This window comes from Mytilus edulis, chromosome 3 (genome assembly GCF_963676685.1).
Source record: "Mytilus edulis chromosome 3, xbMytEdul2.2, whole genome shotgun sequence".
Classification (NCBI taxonomy): Eukaryota; Metazoa; Mollusca; class Bivalvia; order Mytilida; family Mytilidae; genus Mytilus; species Mytilus edulis.
Genome location: NC_092346.1, coordinates 88,418,867 through 88,438,760, shown reverse-complemented (window position 1 = coordinate 88,438,760; position 19,894 = coordinate 88,418,867). Strand labels below are relative to the sequence as shown.

Sequence of the window (19,894 nt, the reverse complement as noted above, 5' to 3'; positions counted from 1 at the left end):
CAACATGATTTCTTTTATAGGATGTAGATGGACATGCCATTAACTCAGACAAACCAAGATTCTTTAAGTCAGATGACAGATTAAAGATTTCATCAGACTCTGAATCATCTCCAAGTTCTAATTTACAAGTGTATCGACCTCGCTCAAATTCTGGTCGTCTGTTAACAGATCAGGTAACTAAATGTACAGATGTATAGGCCTAACTCAATTTCTAGTGGTCTGACATATATCTAAATGGTGTTAATAAATATATATCATATTCCAAATGACTTTCAAACTGAACTTTTCTTCTCTTCCTTTACAGAGATTTTGAATGTCACAAAAGCATTCACTTTTTCGTTGTTATCATTTTCTACTGGTTTTCAGTAACAAAGAGTAAAGTAGTAGGAGTAATTCTCTGTAACCACTAACCATTTCTAATATATGTATGCATAGTCACCCATTTTCCTGAAACTTAGTCAAAATGTTAAAGTCATAAGAAACCTCAAATTAAAAAAAAATATGCATATGTTTTTAATAACTAAATAGAAAGCTTTCATTATACAACTTATGTACATATACTTTTTTCTGTGGAAAATTCTTTAATTTGTCCACATTTAGAAGACGTTTACTTATTTTTAATTGCTTGCTTCCAGGAAGCAATTCGCCGACATATTTTTCGTATGCATAGTGACCTGAGCGTAACCCTCCTCGTAAAAATCCGGTAATCACAATATGCATGGATCTGTCATTAAAATAAACAATTATCTGATTGTACATGCTAAACACGTGCTCAATACCCATGCTTTTTGTTATTTGTTTACTATATGGTGACAATCGGTCAACTTCGGCTTAAAAAAACAGCATTTAATGAACAGCCATATTTGTTAAATCATAACAGACGGATAGAAAAAAATTGACGATTATACGATATATTTGTGTAAAAAATGATAAAATCGTGCACAGAGGACTAAGTTTATGATATATACATGCATTGGTTCAAGAATTGGATAAACATTATTTTTCACCACTCACTCGTTTCATATGACTTTAAATCAGTTATAAAAGTAAATAAAGGTGTGCATGGTACAATTTTTTATCTGAATTCCATCAGATATTCTTACCTGTGATGTCTTTTTATCAAAAATGGCACCTAATAAGCACTAAACTTGAGTGTCATTTTTGTTCGTCAAATTATGCATTTTTGAGGCAAAATCCAAGGAGATCTGTAGTTGTTGCAACAGAGACATAAACAAAAACAACATATTTCTTGTTTGTTTATCAATAGTAACCAACAAACAAAATTTCAAGCAAATCTGAGACTATGTGTGCCTCAACTTGGTTGGTGGCTACAGAGAATTGCTATTTTAAGCATTAAAACATACAGATTTATACCTTAAAACATACAGATTTATGCCTTATTTATGCTCCTTTGTCCAACAAACATCACTTTTAACAAAGCTGATGTAAATTGAATATTCACTTAATTTAAACATATAGGTCAGCATAAAAAATCCTCGTGGAGAACACTGAAAGCCTAGACCTACAGTGTATCGTCAGTTTAATGTCCAGTATCAGGTTTAAATATCAGGACCTTTTTAGAAGTACTTCAAGTAGTTATCTTATTAAGTGATATCAACCTAGCATGTACATGTATTGCCTTCTAGATGTATATGATACATTTTGTTTGCTTTCTTCTTTCAATTTAGTTCAAAGCAGACTAGACATATACAGTGTTAACAAATTATTATATATGATTGCTTTACTTTTCATTATCTATTCTAAATGATAATTAAAATTTGTACCAAATCAAATTAAAAAAGTTATTATGATTACAGGAAATTTTAGATGCTGTAATGGTAGTGAACTTGGACACAGGAGAAGAAGTTCCCCTTAGTGTAGCAGAAGATAAGATACCAAAGGGAATGAATCCATTATCTTTACATATTATGAGACTAACTAAGGAATACCGAGATCATACTGGAGACACAGAGAGTATAGACGGGGACATGATGAGTGAAACAATGTCACTCTCGGAGGAAAATGGTTCAAAGAAAAAAAAGTAAGATTCCACCAATGATAAGAATGAGCTTGTTACAATTATTGGAATACAAGTATTATATATGATAATTCATTCATGTCTGATTGTAATTGTCTATTAACAGTGCAGCCTCCGCATTATCTGTAATAGTCGCACAAAACAAATAGAAAGAAATCTTAGAAACAACACCTATCTTAACAGGAAGACCAAAACAAGTCGGGGAGAGATAAATTCACATAATTTTTAATCCAACTTTTCATTTTGCGTAATTATTTTCACGAGATATTATTTTCATTTGGTAAAATTATTGGTACACCATGTACACCAAGGCAGTTAGAAAGATAATTGGCTCAATTTTATGGATTCAGAATATTTCTTGTCTACAATTGTAATTTATCTGATCACATTGAAATTTGGTGACCGATAAGATGGTATGAGTGCTATCTTAGAAACAAGTTAGTGGGAGCTGGGATGAAAAGGATTTTCATTTTGGACCACTATGCATAAGATTTTGAATAATTTTAGCCAATATTTGACAGAAAATTTCTAAATAAATTTGTATAGAATTTCAATTTGCCCCTCCTTTACACTACTCTGCTGACATTCTTGGAAAATCTTCTAAATTCTGAATAAAAACTAATTGTAACATTGCTATACAGATAAAAAAAAAAGTTTTTCTTTTTTAATTATAGGTCTAGATTAAGGAAAATGTTAGGAAAGAAAATAGACCGCACAACCAACAGACTTAAGTCAGTAGCAGACCAAGGTGAGGTTTTATAGCTGATTGCTTTAAGGGGGCTCCTGGGTATAAATGAATTTTTTTTTCTAATATAGGATTTCGCTATATTTTTTCATAATTGAACTTTATCATATACTTAAAAGAAAAATGAAATAAAAAAATGGGGTCACCGTTCATTTAAGCTAAAATCTGCCTCTAGAAGAAGCATACATTTTTGTTAATGTCCTTTTTTTCTGTTGACCTAATAGGAGAAAAAGAGGAAATATCGAAATAAAAAAATAACCTAATATAAGAAATCGCTTAAATTTTACAATTATTTAGTTTATGTACAGCTTATTTGAAAACAATAATAAAAAATATAGGTCACCGATGAGTTAAAAAAGATATTTCAAATTTAAGGCCAAAAAATGGCATTTTTGCACCAAAGGGAGATAATTTGGAGCTTTTTCAATTTTTAAAGTCATCTGGGGCCAAACCAAATAATTTTTTTGGGTTGTTTTTTGTACCATATCATAAAGTAACAACTAATAGTGTAATAAATAAAATTTGTAATGAAAAAATAAAGGTTTAATTTTTTGCTAAAATTTTTGTACCCATGAGCCACCTTAAGTGTGTAGGAAAAGGTAGAATCCTTAGTTAGCTTGCTTGTTAGCTGAACTGTGAAGTAATTATTAGGAAAAGTATACTACCCTCTTTTCGATGTAGTCTAGTCTTACAGAAAGATAGATTAATTATCTGTCTGACTAGTCTACTCTTAAAGGAGAATAGTTTACCTAACCTAAGAATGACTTCACAGTTCAGCTTACATGCAAGCTAACCATGTAGTCTACCTTTCTCTACAATGAAATTGGCTGTAATGTTATATAAATGATTTAATGGAGGACACAGTAAAAACTGAAAGCCTTAAAACCAGTAAACCATAGTTATGCTGACTGATTTTTTATTGTTTTACCATGAGAATGATAGCAATAAAAATATTTTTATGTTTTGAGAACAAATTTTCTCTTGTTGAATAATTTATTCAAACATTTTTTCTTGTTGGTTAAATTGAAAAGATAAAGTACTTTGAAAAATAAATATGATATTTTAAATCAATTCCTAAACACTCAAAATAACGTTGAAGAATTATTTTCCTCCCTGCAACAAATTTTAGGGGTTATAAAAACACTGGTCGTCAGTCAATCTGGTTTTATTAGTGCTCTCACTGGTCCAATGCTTTAGTTTCTTTTTTTAGACAGTACCTAATTTTATACATTTTACTTTACAGTTTTACACATGGAAGAAACTGCAGTTGAACAGGAAATAATATTTGATGGTAAAATGTTCAAGGTTAGTGTTTAATGGTTGATCACTTGATCACAATTACTTTACTTTTTAAAAATTTATATCAAATATTGATAAGATAATGAAGTACAAGTAAATATGCATTAAATGTAACGCAGTCATTCCAAGCTATACATGTACAAGTAAATATGCATTAAATGTAACACAGTCATTCCAAGCTATACATGTACAAGTTGCTAAATTTTGGCAATATACTGAATACATTTACAAAGTAAATTTGCAATTGATTTTCCATAGACAAAAAATCAGCTTTGTCCTTTTATACCCCATACCCCTTTTCAGAGTACTTTTATGGGTTATACAAAAACAGGCTGTTTTGTTTGTCCATGCTTTATTCTTTTTTTTTTACGAAAATTCTTGGATTTTTTTAGATTTTCATGACACACTAACAATTTCTTCTCTCTGCTTTGATATATGTCATGTCACTACAATAATAGGTGAGTATGGAGGGTTTTAGTCTCACTTTCAGTATTCAACCTCCTGAAACATAATTTAAAAAAGCCATGAGAATTACCTCCCTTTTCCTTCAAAATTTGGATCCATTTACTTGCAGGATATGCCTAAAAACCATAACAAATCTTTTGAAATTTACAGATAATCTGTTGGGTTCTAAACATATAAACTTATGACACATTTTTCAGTTGATCATACAGGTTATGATATTAATATAAAAGGTCAAAGGAATTCCTGATGTATATATATGTTAATTAATTTCAGATTAAAGCCAAAACCAGTAAAATGCAGCATGACTTTGATAAACTACAACTGTTACAAGACATGACAGGTGTCCATACTGTAAGTTTGTATAAAAGATGGTGAGGATTGTATAATAAAAATTCTGAATCCATGCAATACAGATGTAAAATAGTTTGCCCCATAACACACTTTTATCTTTTCATGTAAGATTTAATAGCATAAAAGTAAAGGTCATTTGCCCAAATTTAAGCAGTTTAAAAAAAAAAAATCTTTTGATTTGAGACCCAAATAATACCAATGCAAATATAAGGTAATAGTCCAAGTCAGCTTTTCCCCACCATATTTTAAATTCATATATCTTGGTAAGGAGCCCCATGCCCTTTCAATATTTTTAGCTTATTTTGTTCCTGAACTTATGCTTTTCTGGCTTATTTTTAAAAGAAAAGGAATGAGTCGCACAATATTTTAGATATGAAATTGAATAATAACATAATTGTTATCGTAGATAATGATGTACATAGATAGTTTTGCATTGACTTTATGGTTAATCAAAACCCAAATCAGAAGTTGAAGGAATATCTGTCCAGAATGTGAAATCTGAAACCAGGAATTGAAAACCCTTTACACCAAGATTATTTTGGCAAACTACAAATATTTACATTACAAAAGTAAAACAATGATTTCATAGAAAATTTTAAGGAAGTTTCTTGTTTTCAACTTTTATGATATGTTAATAATATGCATATTGATTAGTGAAAAACAATAACATCCATAAAGATGGCAATATTTTAATTAATTTTCATGTTAAATATTTGTTGATAGGGTGCTGTATGGATCATGAAATTCTCTCCCTGTGGTAGACTATTGGCTACAGGAGGACAAGATAACACACTGAGGATTTGGGTGCTCAAATCTGCTTTTACTTATTTCAATGATATGAAACAAAAATATGCAGATGGTAAGTGTTATCAGATACTGTTAATTCAGATATTATTGCGATGTTTTTATTATTGGGGAAAATCTGACAGGGTTATAATCACAATAATTTAAACTTCCATTTTGAAAATATTTTATAACATTTTTCTCAATATCGCAAAAATTCAAATAGCATTTTATATAAAAAAGAAGATGTGGTATGATTGCCAATGATTCAAATAGCATTTAATATAAAAAAGAAGATGTGGTATGATTGCCAATGAGACAACTGTCCACAAGAGAGCAAAATAACACAGACATTAACAACTATAGGTCACCGTAAGGCCTTCAACAATGAGCAAAGCACATACCACATAGTCAGCTATAAAAGGCCCCGATATGACAATGTAAAACAATTCAAACGAGAAAACTAAATTATTTATATAAAAAATGAACGAAAAACAAATATGTAACTCATAAATAAACGACAACCACTGAATTACAGTTTCCTGACTTGGGACAGGCACATACATAAATAATGTGGCGGGGTTAAACATGTTAGCGGATCCCAACCCTCCCCTAACCTGGGACAGTGGTATAACAGTCTATAATGACAAAATCGCAAATATATATGCATGCAATGATTTCTAAATTTACAGTAGCTTTATGTCTGTCTGATTATAGGATTGTTTGGAAAAGTTAGAAGGATCATACTTTTGTATTAAGAATGATATTGAAATTAAGGACTCTAGCTTATACTAGGTCATAACTGATAATATATTTGTTGTTTTACAATGTTTTTTTTTTTGTATCCACCTTTTATATTATGGTAGGTATTTTTGTTTTATATTTGATGTAAGTACTTGAATCTAACACAGTGTATGTTTTATGTTTTTGTCTTTGTTTTAATTACCATGCTGAGTGTACAGCGCCTTAGAGGTTTTTTTTATAAGGCACTCTATATAAAAAAGAAAATGTAGTATGATTGTCAATGAGACAACTATCCACAAAAGACCAAAATGACACCGACATTAACAACTATAGGTCACTGTATGGCCTTCAACAATGAGCAAAGCCCATACCGCATAGTCAGCGCTATAAAAGGCCCCAATAAGACAATGTAAAACAATTCAAACGAGAAAACTAACGGCCTTATTTATGTAAAAAAATGAACGAAATACAAATATGTAACACATAAGCAAACGACAACCACTGAATTACAGGCTGCTTACTTGGGACAGGCACATACGTAAATAATGTGCTATTTCATTCTCATCTTGGATATACATGAAATATCTGCCACTTAACATTATTAACATTATGCAACCAACAAATAATCTTTATTTTATAAAAGCTTTAAACAGCAAACATGATCAAATACTGTCTGTTTTATAAAGCACTATATAAACATAAGTGCCCTTGTTTCCAATGTTTGTTTATTCTATTTCAGTCACTATATCACCTGCTCCATCACAAGAAAGTCTTAATTCATTTCTCTCTGGTAGTTCTGGAGAATTACTGGTAAGTTATCTTAAACTGACTCAAATACTTTAAATTATTTTGGTTAGGACAGCTGGGTAACTTCAGACAGTTTGTTTTATTTTACCTTACAACGTTAATAATTATATATAATCATCCAATAAAAGATGTCAAATGTTTTTTTCTTCTGAAAATCAAAAGAAAAGCTGTTATTTTATTTGTACTTTTGTCTTTGAATTAATTAGCTGTTATTTTATTTGTACTTTTGTCTTTGAATTAATTAGCTGTTATTTTATTTGTACTTTTGTCTTTGAATTAATTAGCTGTTATTATAGATATATAAATGAAAGAAGATGTGGGGCATAGGCCCATGAGACAGCATTCCACCAACACAAATATAAATCTAGTGGACAACATACCGTCTTCAACGATCTACCATCTTATATGAGATGGAAGTGTTTCTTAATGTTAGTTTGACATGATATTAGATTAATTAGTTTGATTGATTGATTGATTGATTGATTGATTGATTGATTGATTGATTTGGATAAGACCAACGCTGCTACATTTGTAGATTTAAGGTCAAGGAACAGTAAATGGGCTATGTCGCAGATTTTGCTCAAATTTTGCATACAATCTTGGCTCGGTGAACTACAACTGACAATCGAAAAAATAATGCATTTATCTCTTTTATTATCTGAAATATTGCAGATGGATTTCTTTAATATGGGTGAATATTTGTATAGAAAGCACATACAATCAGCGAAAAAACATACAAAATTTGTCTTAAAATCACCAAATCTTTTATTCTACTCCATAGATTTTTCTATAAAAACTGTATGTTGTTGACACATAAAATTCCGTTATATTGATGCAAAATAAAGATAGGGTCACCGACTTCGTTTTTTGTCTAATAATCATTTTTTCACCTTGTTGGTGGTGAAAAACGTCAAAAATCAACGTTTTACGGCCTGCAACACGGCGACGTTACGATTATTTCGACGTTTTATAGGATTTTTTCACAAAGAACACAACATTGAATGATGTATACCGTAAAAACCAAGTCGGTGACCCTATCTTTATTTTACATCATTATAACGGTAATTTATGTATCAACAACATATAGTTTTTAAAGAAAAATCTATGGAGTAGAATTAGAGATATGGCGACTTTAAGACAAATTTTAGAAGGTTTTATGCCGATTTTATGTGCTTTCTATACAAATGCCCACCAATTTTGTAAGAATTCAATCAGTAATATTTTAAATGATAAATGAGATAAATGCATTATTTTTTCGATTTTTAGTTGGAGTTCATCGAGCCACAGTTGTATGCAAAATTTTACTCAAATCTGTGACATAGCCCATTTACTGTAACTTGACCTTAATGGTGTGTGGTAACATAAGTTGGTTATTTTTCAAACAATTTTAATATTGTTAAAATTTTGGTATCTCATGTGTAATTGTACAATCTAATGATCCTATTTTAATATGTAAAATTGTTTGAGAGTCATGAAAATCATTTGAAGGTTGTGTCTTAAGTAAAAAGTCTTGTTCTAAAAACTTTAGAATAACTCTATTTGAATGAATGAAAAAAGATATATAAATCTGATAGATATTTTTATTATTAAATAAAACAAAAGTGTAGAAAAGATAATATTTAAAGTTGTATTTATTTTAATGTCCTTTCAGTAGACTTTGTTTACACATATATGTTTATGTTTTTTAACCAGGAACAAGCTAGTGGAGGTCATGACCCTGAAGATTTAATCTCACCATTCATGCCAAAACCATTTTGTACATTTAGAGGACACACTGCTGATGTATTGGATGTCTCCTGGTCAAAAGTAAATAAAGTTTTATGTATATGATATAGACATATAGAAAAGATGTCAGAAAACCAAAGATATTTTTCATTTGTTTGTAGCTACAATCCTGTCTTTCTTTTCTTGGTTTGGACATCACCAAATTGGATTTACCTCTTGAAATAACCATGTTCTACACAAGGGGTTCCACAACTAAAACAGGAACAGCTTACCAATGTCACCCATCTATGGGCTTTTTCATATCTCTTTGATTTACAAGGTACTGAATTGCCCCTGACTAGAGTAAAAGTCAAATTGTGCTCTTTGTAAAAGTATTAATTAGGGGATTGTTTCATGAAACCTAAAGTATGTTTGTTAAGCAAGGTATATAAAGTGCCTAGAAAATTAACCTTACGATGTTAGAGTAGATCTGATTCGTAACTTCAAAGTACTAACAAAATTTTGAAAATGAAAACCGTTACAGTAGCTGAATAGTATAGCTAGACAAAAAAATGTCTTTAATGATAGATTAAATGTCAGATTTGATGAACTTATTATGTTATTTATTTTTTCAGAACCACTTTATTTTGTCTTCCTCTATGGATAAAACAGTACGTTTGTGGCACGTCTCACGTAAAGAATGTTTGTGTACTTTCCAACATATTGACTTTGTTACGTCTATTGTCTTCCATCCAAAGGTAAGGAGTTATAAGAATCGTTAATTAATGCTTTAGTATATTTGATCACTAGGTCCTATATTTTTACTGTTTGTTAACTTATACACCACCTGTTGTATTTTTTCAACAAACTTAGAGTTTTTATATATCAAAACATTGACTTTACCATTGCACTTTGTGCTTTAGAAATTCCATATTCACAAACACTTTCTAAATTTTATTTTTGTCCGTTTGTGCATCTCAAAATTGGTTTATATTCTCTAACATTAGTTTGCCTCAATCAAATGTTATAAAATTTATACACAATGTTTATTATCACAAAACACAAATCAAGTTTGACCGAGTGGTCTAACTAGTTATTACTGTAATCACTAGCCAGTCAATACTGAGGTTGTGAGTTTAAACCCAGCTTGTGCTGGTGCACTGGACTCCATTCTTGATTGATTAGGATTGTCAGTTTTCTTATCGAAGGTCGGTGGTTTTCTCCAGGCACTCCAGCTTCCTCCACCAATAAAAACTGGCCACCACGAAAAAGCCTAAATGTTGTGCTTAAAAGAGGTGTTAAAACACCAAAATTCAATTCAAATCAAGTTTGAATTATGTTGCCTCATTTTTACTGTGCTAGAGTTATGCCCTTTTACAAATGGAAAAATTGAAGAATTTTTGGTTTGCATTTTTCAACTTTAATTTGCCTCAACCAAATGTTATGAAACATTTATCCAATGCTTATTACCTCAAAACGGAGATCAAGTACAAATTTTGGTAGTGTCACTTTTACTGTTCTTGGGTTATTTCGCTTTTTAACGTCATATGCAAGCAGGGGTGTTGTCTCTGTATCAGAGTGCCAAGGACACATTTCCCATTTATCTCTAATGGTCACATAAGCTAAAAGAAAATCTACTATTTAGTTTTCTTTTCTGAGAAGTAACACATACAATATAATATATTGCATGGGATTGATTTTTATATGAATTACTAGTATATGCCAGAGATCTTGCATTTTCTGTTACTCTTTCCTTGAGGGTTGGAATGATTAAAGTGAAGTCATCTTGTAGAACTTAAAATATTTTATATTTTTGGCTTCCACACATATCCTGGCATGAATTGAGATACACAATTTTTAGGCATTTAGATAACATATTATATAAAGAGTTGCATAGTTTGATTTTATTTTTCAGAGTTTTGAAGTTTAAAAGAGTCACAGCTTAATGGCTGAATTTATCAGAACAAAGTAATTTATATTTTACAATAATGTTTTATCAATATTTAAAGGATGACAGATATTTTCTGAGTGGCTCACTTGATGGTAAATTGAGACTGTGGAATATACCTGACAAAAAGGTGACATTATGGAACGAGGTGCAGGGTCCTTCAGCACTAATTACAACAGCTAACTTTTGTAGGAATGGTAAACTAGCAGTTGTTGGCACTTATGACGGAAAATGTATATTTTATACTACAGAGGTTAGTAAAATTAAGTAGTTTATACATTTTTATGCCCCACCCAAGATAGTAGAGGGGCATTATGTTTTCTGGTCTGTGCGTACGTTCGTTAGTTTGTCCGTCTGTTAGTTCGTCTGTTTGTTTGTATGTCTGTCCTGCTTCAGGTTTAAGTTTTTGGTTAAGGTAGCTTTTGATGAAGTTGGAGTCCAATTAACTTGAAACTTAGTACACATGTTTCCCATGATATGATCTTTCTTATTTTGATACCAAATTAAAGTTTTGACTCCAATTTCACAGTACACTGACCATAGAAAATGATAGTGTGAAGTTCAGGTAAAAGTTTTTGATGAAGTTGATGTCCAATCAACTTGAAACCTACTACACATGTTCCCTATGATATGATCTTTCTAATTTAGTACCAAATTCAAGTTTTGACACCAATTTCACAGTCCACAGAACATGGAAAATTATAGTGCGAGTGGGGCATCCGTGTACTATGGACACATTCTTGTTTAAAGATATATTTATTTTCTATACATAAAATATTAGAGCAGTTTATATCTACTGTTTTGTTAGTTTTTTCATTCTTCCTTTTGAAACTTATGAATTACAGATGACAATATGAACTAAACATATGATACCCGTCCAGTGTATAACATTTTTTTTCTCTCAAATAATTACACAATATATAAATATCCATGATTTTGATTGGTTGATAGCTTAAGTATTTTTCATGTATTTTCTTCCATCAGATAAATATAAAATAGTGTCACTGACCAAGTATAGAAATTTTAAACTGATGGCTGATATAAATCTATGTTGTTTGGTCACTGGTTCATAATTGTCTCTTTGTCAATCATACCACGTTTTCTTATTTTTACATAGCTCACAAATATTCTTGTATATATATTTACTCTTTTGAAATAATCAAAAAACATAGTTACTCATATTGGATAATAACAAGATTGACTTGATTAAAGCATTTTTTTTTTTTGGATATTACTGACAATTAATGAAGTAAAGATAACAAAGTTTCATATTTTTATAACCTTGTTGACAATGGATGTATATTAGCATACAAAAATGTCTATTTGTTTTCCATGTGTAATAACATAGTTTATGCAAACAGATCTCTACAAAATTTAAATAAATGTTTGGTAGTGAGAAGAATAAGTCATTGTGTTTATAAACACATAAGGAAGCTTGGAATTGATTTTGGGGGTTATGGCCCCAAAAAAAGCATTTATCTAGTGTCAGGACAATAGGTTGTGTATAAGTATTTCAATTATTCTGAAATTGTACTACAATGTTCAATACCAAAAGTAGAAGGTTGGGATATATTTTAAGGGTTATTGGGCAAACAGTCTAGGAATAAAGGGCAAAAAAATAAGCATTTTTGTAGTTTTAAGACAACAAATTGGAGTTATCTTTCTTTGTCCCGAATGGTTGTTGAATCACCTAAAACCAATACTTATGAAATCTTCTTTGAAAATTAGAGTTATCTTTCTTTGTCCAGAATAGTAGTTGAATCAACTTAAGTAATGCTATATACAATATACGATGCAATATTCACTTTACTACCAACTGATAAATTAAAGCAATCTTTACCATTCAGTGATTACAAGCACTTTGATTACCATTCTAGGGTTATGCCCCTTTACAAGTGGAAAAATTGAAGAATTTTTTAGTTTCTGTTCTCTTAACTTAAGTTTGTCTCAACTAAATTTAATGAAATGCGTATATTAATGCTTATTACCTCTAAACTTAGTTTAAGTTCAATTTATGGCAGCTTCACTTTTACAGTCTAAAGTTATGTCCCTTTATAACGTTATATGCTAGCGGGGCATCGTCTGTGTTCCTTTGAACACATTCCCCATTTATTTTTTTAGAAGTTACTATTAATTAATATTAATTTTAACCATGACTGTATGACATTTTATATTTTAATATTTTATGATGCATTTAAATGAGTAGTTATTGTTGCAAACTCCATTAGTATTTGAATTGAGATCAGTTTTGGAATAAGGGAAAGGGGGAGGTGAAAGAAAAAATTTTGAGGGGGGAGGAGTCAATTTTTCTCATTTCAGATTTCAGAAATTAAATAATTTTTTTTGAGAGGATTAATATTCAACAGCATAGTGAATTGCTCAAAACCAAAAAATGGTTTAAGTTCATTAGACCACATTCATTCTGTGTCAGAAACCTATGCTGTGTCAACTATTTAATCACAATCCAAATTCAGAGCTGTATCCAGCTTGAATGTTATGTCCATTCTTGCCATAACTGTTCAGGGTTCTACCTCTGTGCTCGTATAAAGCTGTGCCCTGCAGAGCATCTAGTTACAAATTCAACAACTGTCAAAGTTACTGATATGATCAATTTAATAAGATCAAATGATGATAGGTCAATATTAATTGGTATGGAGTTGCATTTCGACTATATTTAAATTCAAGTAGAATACCCTCAATGCCAATGTACTCATCCAAAAAGAAAATAATACAGATTTCGGGTTGTATGCTTTTAAAATACATGATTTATATTGACAGCAATTAAAGTATTATACACAGATCCATGTAAGATCAACGAGGGGTAAAAATGCCAAAGGAAGTAAAATCACTGGTATAGAACCTCTCCCTGGTGAAGATAAGGTAAATATTAATAAAGAATTTGCATATTCCACTTGTAGAGATAAGATGTATACAATTCAATTAGTGTATTTTGGTCAACAGTGATTTATTTCACACAATTTCTGTCATTCTTCAAGGGTTCAAAATAAACTCTTGATGCCTCTGTCCTATTATGAGCCTGTTGCAGTGAAAGGGGCATTAAGTGTTATTCTTGTCCTTCTGTACGTACATTTCTAAATATATTTCTGTTTCTTAACTTTATTTGCCTCAACCAAATGTTATGAAACTTATACCCGATACTTATAACCACAAAACACAGATCAAGTTTGAGTTTTGGTGGCATCACTTATACCATTCTTGAGTCATGCCCCTTTACAAATGGAAAAATTTGCTATTTCATTCTCAAAGTTTGCTGATATATTTTTGTTTTGTTTTAGCTTTTTCTTGCAAGCCCTTAATTTTATCCCATTTGGGTCAATATACAAGCTACCTACTAATGACATTACCAACCTTAACAAGACACAGTTTTACAGTGGCATTTTACCTCAGTGTGAAAATTATCAAAAAATGAAAACACTGCTTAATACATCACATTTTCCCCGTATTTATTTTCTATATTTAACAAATAGTTTTGATTCATTGTTGCTTTTCAGGTTTTAGTAACTTCAAATGATTCAAGAATTCGTCTTTATGATTTACGAGATAAGATGTTGACCTGTAAATACAAAGGATGTGCAAACAACAGCAGCCAGATTAAAGCAAGTTTTAGGTAATGTCAAGTCTTAGTTTGTGGGATTTAATACAATATTATATATTCATGTATTGTCTTAGAATAGAAATATATTTGTGTCTTGTCTGTGCTAAAGAAATAAAATGAACTTAATAAATTGTTTGTGTCTAAGGCATTTTACTGTATTTACATTCATCAAGAACACTTACAGATGCAGACACAGGATATTTAAGCTCCCCAATAAGCAGCATTAGTAGTAGGACTAAGTATGCCATTTCAGAAGTGCAGGAGTAGGTGCCAGGATTCAAAAGTTCTATGTTTATTATATTTAAAGTAGATGAGCCTGATAATACATTTTTTGTGTAAAGATGCCTACTGTTCTGAAATTTCTGTCTTTATTTTTACATTGTTTTTATACCCCACTTAAGGGCATTATGTTTTTCAGTCTGTGTGTTCGTTCGTTCATCAGTCTGTCCCGCTGCAAGTTAAAGTTTTTTTTCATGGTAGTTTTTGATGAAGTTGAAGTCTAATCAACTTGAAATGTACAGTGTAACCTGCCTAATCTGGCAACTGAGTATTTCAACATCCTGCTTTAACGGACACATTTTCATGGTCCCAAAATAAGCTTATCCTTGCAGAACAAACCTCAGTATTCCTACACCCTGCTAAATCCAACATTTCTTTCTGGTCCCCCCCCCCCCCCCCATTGTGTTGAATCACACAGGTTACATTGTAGTACAATTGTTCCCTATGATATGATATTTCTAATCTAATGCCAAATTAGAATTTTGACCCCAGTTTTACTGTCAATGAAACTGATAGTGCAAGAGGGGCATCTGTGAACTATGGACACATTCTTCTTTTTCAAGACTACTTTTTAGCTCACCTGGCCCAAAGGGCCAAGTGAGCTTTTCCCATCACGTTGCGTCCGTCGTCGTCCGTCGTCGTTAACTTTTACAAAAATCTTCTCCTCTGAAACTACTAGGCCAAATCAAACCAAACTTGGCCACAATCATCATTGGGGTATCTAGTTTAAAAAATGTGTCCGGTGACCCGGCCAATCAACCAAGATGGCCACCATGGCTAAAAATAGAACATAGAGGTAAAATGCATTTAGAGCAAATCTGACATGGGGTAAAGTTGTTTATCAGGTCAAGATCTATTTGCCCTGAAATTTTCAGATGAATCGGACTACCCGTTGTTGGGTTGCTGCCCCTGAATTGACAATTTTAAGGAAATTTTACTGTTTTTGGTTATTATCTTGAATATTATTATAGATAGAGATAAACTGTAAACAGCAATAATGTTCAGCAAAGTAAGATTTACAAAAAGATCAACATGACCGAAATGGTCAGTTGACCCCTTTAGGAGTTATTGCCCTTTATAGTCAATTTTTAACCATTTTTCGTAAATCTTAGTTATCTTTTACAAAAAATCTTCTTCTCTGAAACTACTGGGCCAAATTAATCCAAACTTGGCCAAAATCATCATTGGGGTATCTAGTTTAAAAAATGTGTGGCGTGACCCTGCCAACCAACCAAAATGGCCACCATGGCTAAAAATAGAACATAGGGGTAAAATGTAGATTTTGGCTTATATCTCTGAAACCAAAGTATTTAGAGCAAATCTGACAAGGTTAAATTGTTTATCAGGTTAAGATCTATCTGCCCTGAAATTTTCAGACAAAAAAGACACCCTGTTGTTGGGTTGCTGCCCCGGAATTAGTAATTTTAAGGAAATTTTGCAGTTTTTGGTTATTATCTTGAATATTATAATAGATAGAGATAAACTGTAAACAGCAATAATGTTCAGCAAAGTAAGATCTACAAATAAGTCAATATGACCAAAATTGTCAAGTTACCCCTTAAGGAGTTATTGCCCTTTATAGTTATTTTTTAACAATTTTCATAAAGTTTTGTAAATTTTTGTAAATTTGTAGAATAAATTTTCCACTATAATTACTGGGCCAAGTTCATTATAGATACAGATAACTGTAGCAAGAAGTATGTCCAGTAAAGTAAGATCTACAAACACATCATGATCACCAAAACACAATTTTGTCATGAATTTATCTGTGTCCATTGTTTAATATGCACATAGACCAAGGTGAGCGACACAGGCTCTTGAGAGCCTCTAGTTAGGGAATGACAAGAGTCCTGAAACACTTAGTCATTAATGTATCTACAATAAATTTCTTTTCATGAAACTTTTTGTTTTTTTACAACAAAATACAATGTGTATATCACTAATCATTTTCACAGATCAGATAGCTTAGATGTTGGATGAATAGAATTTTTAATCAATAGCATTAACTAGTATTGAATAATTTCCAGTCTTTCAATTGTCTTTTTGACAGTGGTATCATCAGAAATAAAATACATGAATATAAATTTCTGTGAAGAAAATTATTTATCCTATATGTATTTGTATTTTCAGTCCCAAGGCCAAATATATAATATGTGGATCAGAGGACCAGTTTGTATATATTTGGAAACAGAATCATGATTTTTATAAATTTTCATCAGCTCGAAGAGATCGTAACGATTACTGGGAAGCAATAAAGAGTAGGTCGTTATAGTCTCAGATAAATCAAAAATATATAGTTGTTAAAACTTTCAAGAAAGAAAATTATATGATGATAAGTGCACATAAAGGTACAAATTTGTATATGTTGTGAATTTTGTATGATATAATTATGTTAAAAACACATTCCTTTTCATCATTTATTTGTTTTCTGACGAAGGAGACATTCGTAAAATGGCATCTTTGAATTGCTATTTTTCTATCTAATTAATGCAAGAATAAACAGTTAATTTCCACATCACACACAAATGAAATGATTAAGAGAAAAAACAAAAAAATAAAGGAAATCTTTAAACAAGTGAATAAATAAATCAAAGTCAGTGCATAAGAATTTTTCTACTAGCACCATGTGACTTGAAATAGCACTTTTTTTCCTAAAATTATATCACCACATTTGTAATACATTGTATGATAAAATATATTCAGATAGAACCATGGTCCCATGTTGCTAACCTTGAAACATAAATATTCTGTACTATTATATATTTTCTTGCAATTTCTGTTGTTTGAAAGAAATTCAAAATTATGCAATTGTAATATTTAACAACAAATGTAGCAAAAAAGGCATTATTTCGATATTGTTTTATATATTTTTATTTTGCAGTTCACAATGCTGTTGTGACAGCAGCCATCTTTGCTCCCAAGCCTTCATTACTGAAACCAAATAATAAAAAGAAATATGCAGATGATTCAGATGAAGATGAAGGGGAAGTCATGGTTACAGCAGATTTTACTGGAGCATTAAAAGTGGTCAGAAACTTAAAAGGAACAATGCATTAGAAATCCCAGGAAATATCACAAAGAAATGGAACATTGCATTAGAAATCCAGGGTGAAATCTTAAAGAAAAGGAACATTGCATTAGAATTCTAAGGAGAAATCATGAACATTGCATTAGAAATCCCAGGTGAAATCATAAAAGTAATGATCATTTTCACCATTTTAATATAGAAGTTTGACTTTATTTTTATTAGAAGCCTGCCACCAAAGAAGACCATTTCAGCAGATTGAGACAGCAAATGTACTTTTATGATAGTGAAATTTTCCGGAACAAGATATTGTTTTATTACAGAAGCTTATTCAAAAAAATAAATGTCACAGATTATTTTAAAGATAAAAAGTACTGGTATTGCAGTTTTAACATTTAGATTTTTGTTGCCAATTTGATATAGCAGTTGAGAGAATCATGACTATAATGGTGTATAATTAATTTCATATTTTGTCGGTCTTCATACTTAGCCACAAGTCATACAGCCATAGCTTGCAGAATTACTTGTAAAATTCTCCCCTACAAGCCAACAGAATCCAACTTAAATTTTCATAAAATTGAGCTTCGAGCTTGTGGATTCAAACGTTTAGCGGAAGACTGTTATGTAGCTCTTATGTTTTAGTCATGGTCCTTCAATATTTAAGAAATCTTCTAAAGTAATTAATTAATTATCATTTTTTAGAAATACATATTTTCTTTAATTATGCAATCTTTTTCAATAAGTAGTACTAACTTGAATAATTGTTTCATGATTTTTATCAATGTTAAATTATGTCATTTTACCCTGGGAGAGAAATTTTGTATTTTAAAATATAAATAAATTTATGGTATGACCTATAAATAGACATCATGCTACATAATTTTTTATTCGGTATAATGTGGAAGAATATGTAGAGGTATTCAGTAAATAGAAAGTGGATGAGCAAATAATCTGGCAATGCTTTGCACAGTTATGAATGCTCACATGAAGCTTATATAACAAATTTCAGGAAGCTGTGATTTTTAGTTCCAGAAATAAACTCTACTAAAATTTTATGGGAGGTATGGACGGACTGACAGTAGTTAACCAGTGTACTCCCTCGTTTTGATGCCTGGTATAAAATGTTAAAATTTTAAGAAAATAAAATTTAAACACCATTTTGTCAGGTATTTTATTATTTATAATATTATTTATAGTTATGTATCATTAACACAAATAAAGAAAGGGTATTTTTTCACTGTATCCCTTCCTTTTTTAGGAGAAGCAGTTAATTTGTTGATCATATGAAAGAACTTATATTTTAAGCCTGTTCTTAATACTTCAGTTGATGATATTTATGTCAGTTCATACTTGCTTCTCAGTCACTGCCGCTCAGCTTGTATGTACTGCCTTTTAAATAGTTCAGTATACTAACTGGAATTACTGAAGGGTAAATTCAGTGTACTAACTGGAATTACTGAAGGGTAAATTCAGAATACTAACTGGAATTACTGAAGGGTAAATTCAGTATACTAACTGGAATTACTGAAGGGTAAATTCAGCAAATTCTTGGATTTGTTTTGGTCTTACTAACTTCACTTTAAAAACAGTTGAAGTTAGGAATGTTTATTATTGTTTCATCCAGGTATGTTATTATTTATTGCTGCATGTATAAGATTAAACACAAATGTCCTTGACAATTTGAAAAACAATCATCATGTGTGGGAGATACAATCTCAATTAAAAAAAAAGGTGTCAAATGATATGCAAATTCACCAAACTCCTTATAATTCATTTAAAAAAAACCAACTGTTGCATGTTTTTTAGAACCAGATGATAATTTGTCATGGCATTAAAAAAAAATTCTGTTACTATCACTTTTAGTTGTCTAGAATTTTAAATACTTTTTGTGTGCAATGTTATTAAAATGACTTGCTTCTGTAAGTTTAAATGATTTTAATTGTACTTATTGTTAAATTTAATTACAGCTAGCCTATTTGTTTTTAAGTATTACTGTAGATATTATGAGTAATTTAATCTTTTCCAGAAATTACTTTTCTTGTTTCTGTATTATAACATATTACATATGTATCTTGTGGCTATTAAAATGG

The 19,894-nt window shown here is 30.7% G+C and overlaps 1 protein-coding gene across 1 annotated transcript in view; it reads left to right on the top strand.

Annotated features, from left to right (window-relative positions):
• Positions 1 to 18,961, top strand: part of LOC139514625 (WD repeat-containing protein 44-like) — a 33,777-nt gene extending 14,816 nt beyond the window's left edge. The window contains exons 7-20 of the mRNA XM_071304071.1: positions 21 to 173; positions 1,818 to 2,041; positions 2,713 to 2,786; positions 4,027 to 4,088; positions 4,821 to 4,898; positions 5,622 to 5,757; positions 7,165 to 7,235; positions 8,925 to 9,038; positions 9,572 to 9,694; positions 10,946 to 11,137; positions 13,663 to 13,764; positions 14,397 to 14,512; positions 16,910 to 17,037; positions 17,661 to 18,961. Coding sequence (XP_071160172.1) covers positions 21 to 173; positions 1,818 to 2,041; positions 2,713 to 2,786; positions 4,027 to 4,088; positions 4,821 to 4,898; positions 5,622 to 5,757; positions 7,165 to 7,235; positions 8,925 to 9,038; positions 9,572 to 9,694; positions 10,946 to 11,137; positions 13,663 to 13,764; positions 14,397 to 14,512; positions 16,910 to 17,037; positions 17,661 to 17,836 — 1,749 coding nt within the window. The 3' untranslated portion in view covers positions 17,837 to 18,961. The remainder of the gene's footprint in view (positions 1 to 20; positions 174 to 1,817; positions 2,042 to 2,712; positions 2,787 to 4,026; positions 4,089 to 4,820; positions 4,899 to 5,621; positions 5,758 to 7,164; positions 7,236 to 8,924; positions 9,039 to 9,571; positions 9,695 to 10,945; positions 11,138 to 13,662; positions 13,765 to 14,396; positions 14,513 to 16,909; positions 17,038 to 17,660) is intronic.
• The last annotated feature ends 933 nt before the right edge of the window (positions 18,962 to 19,894 follow it).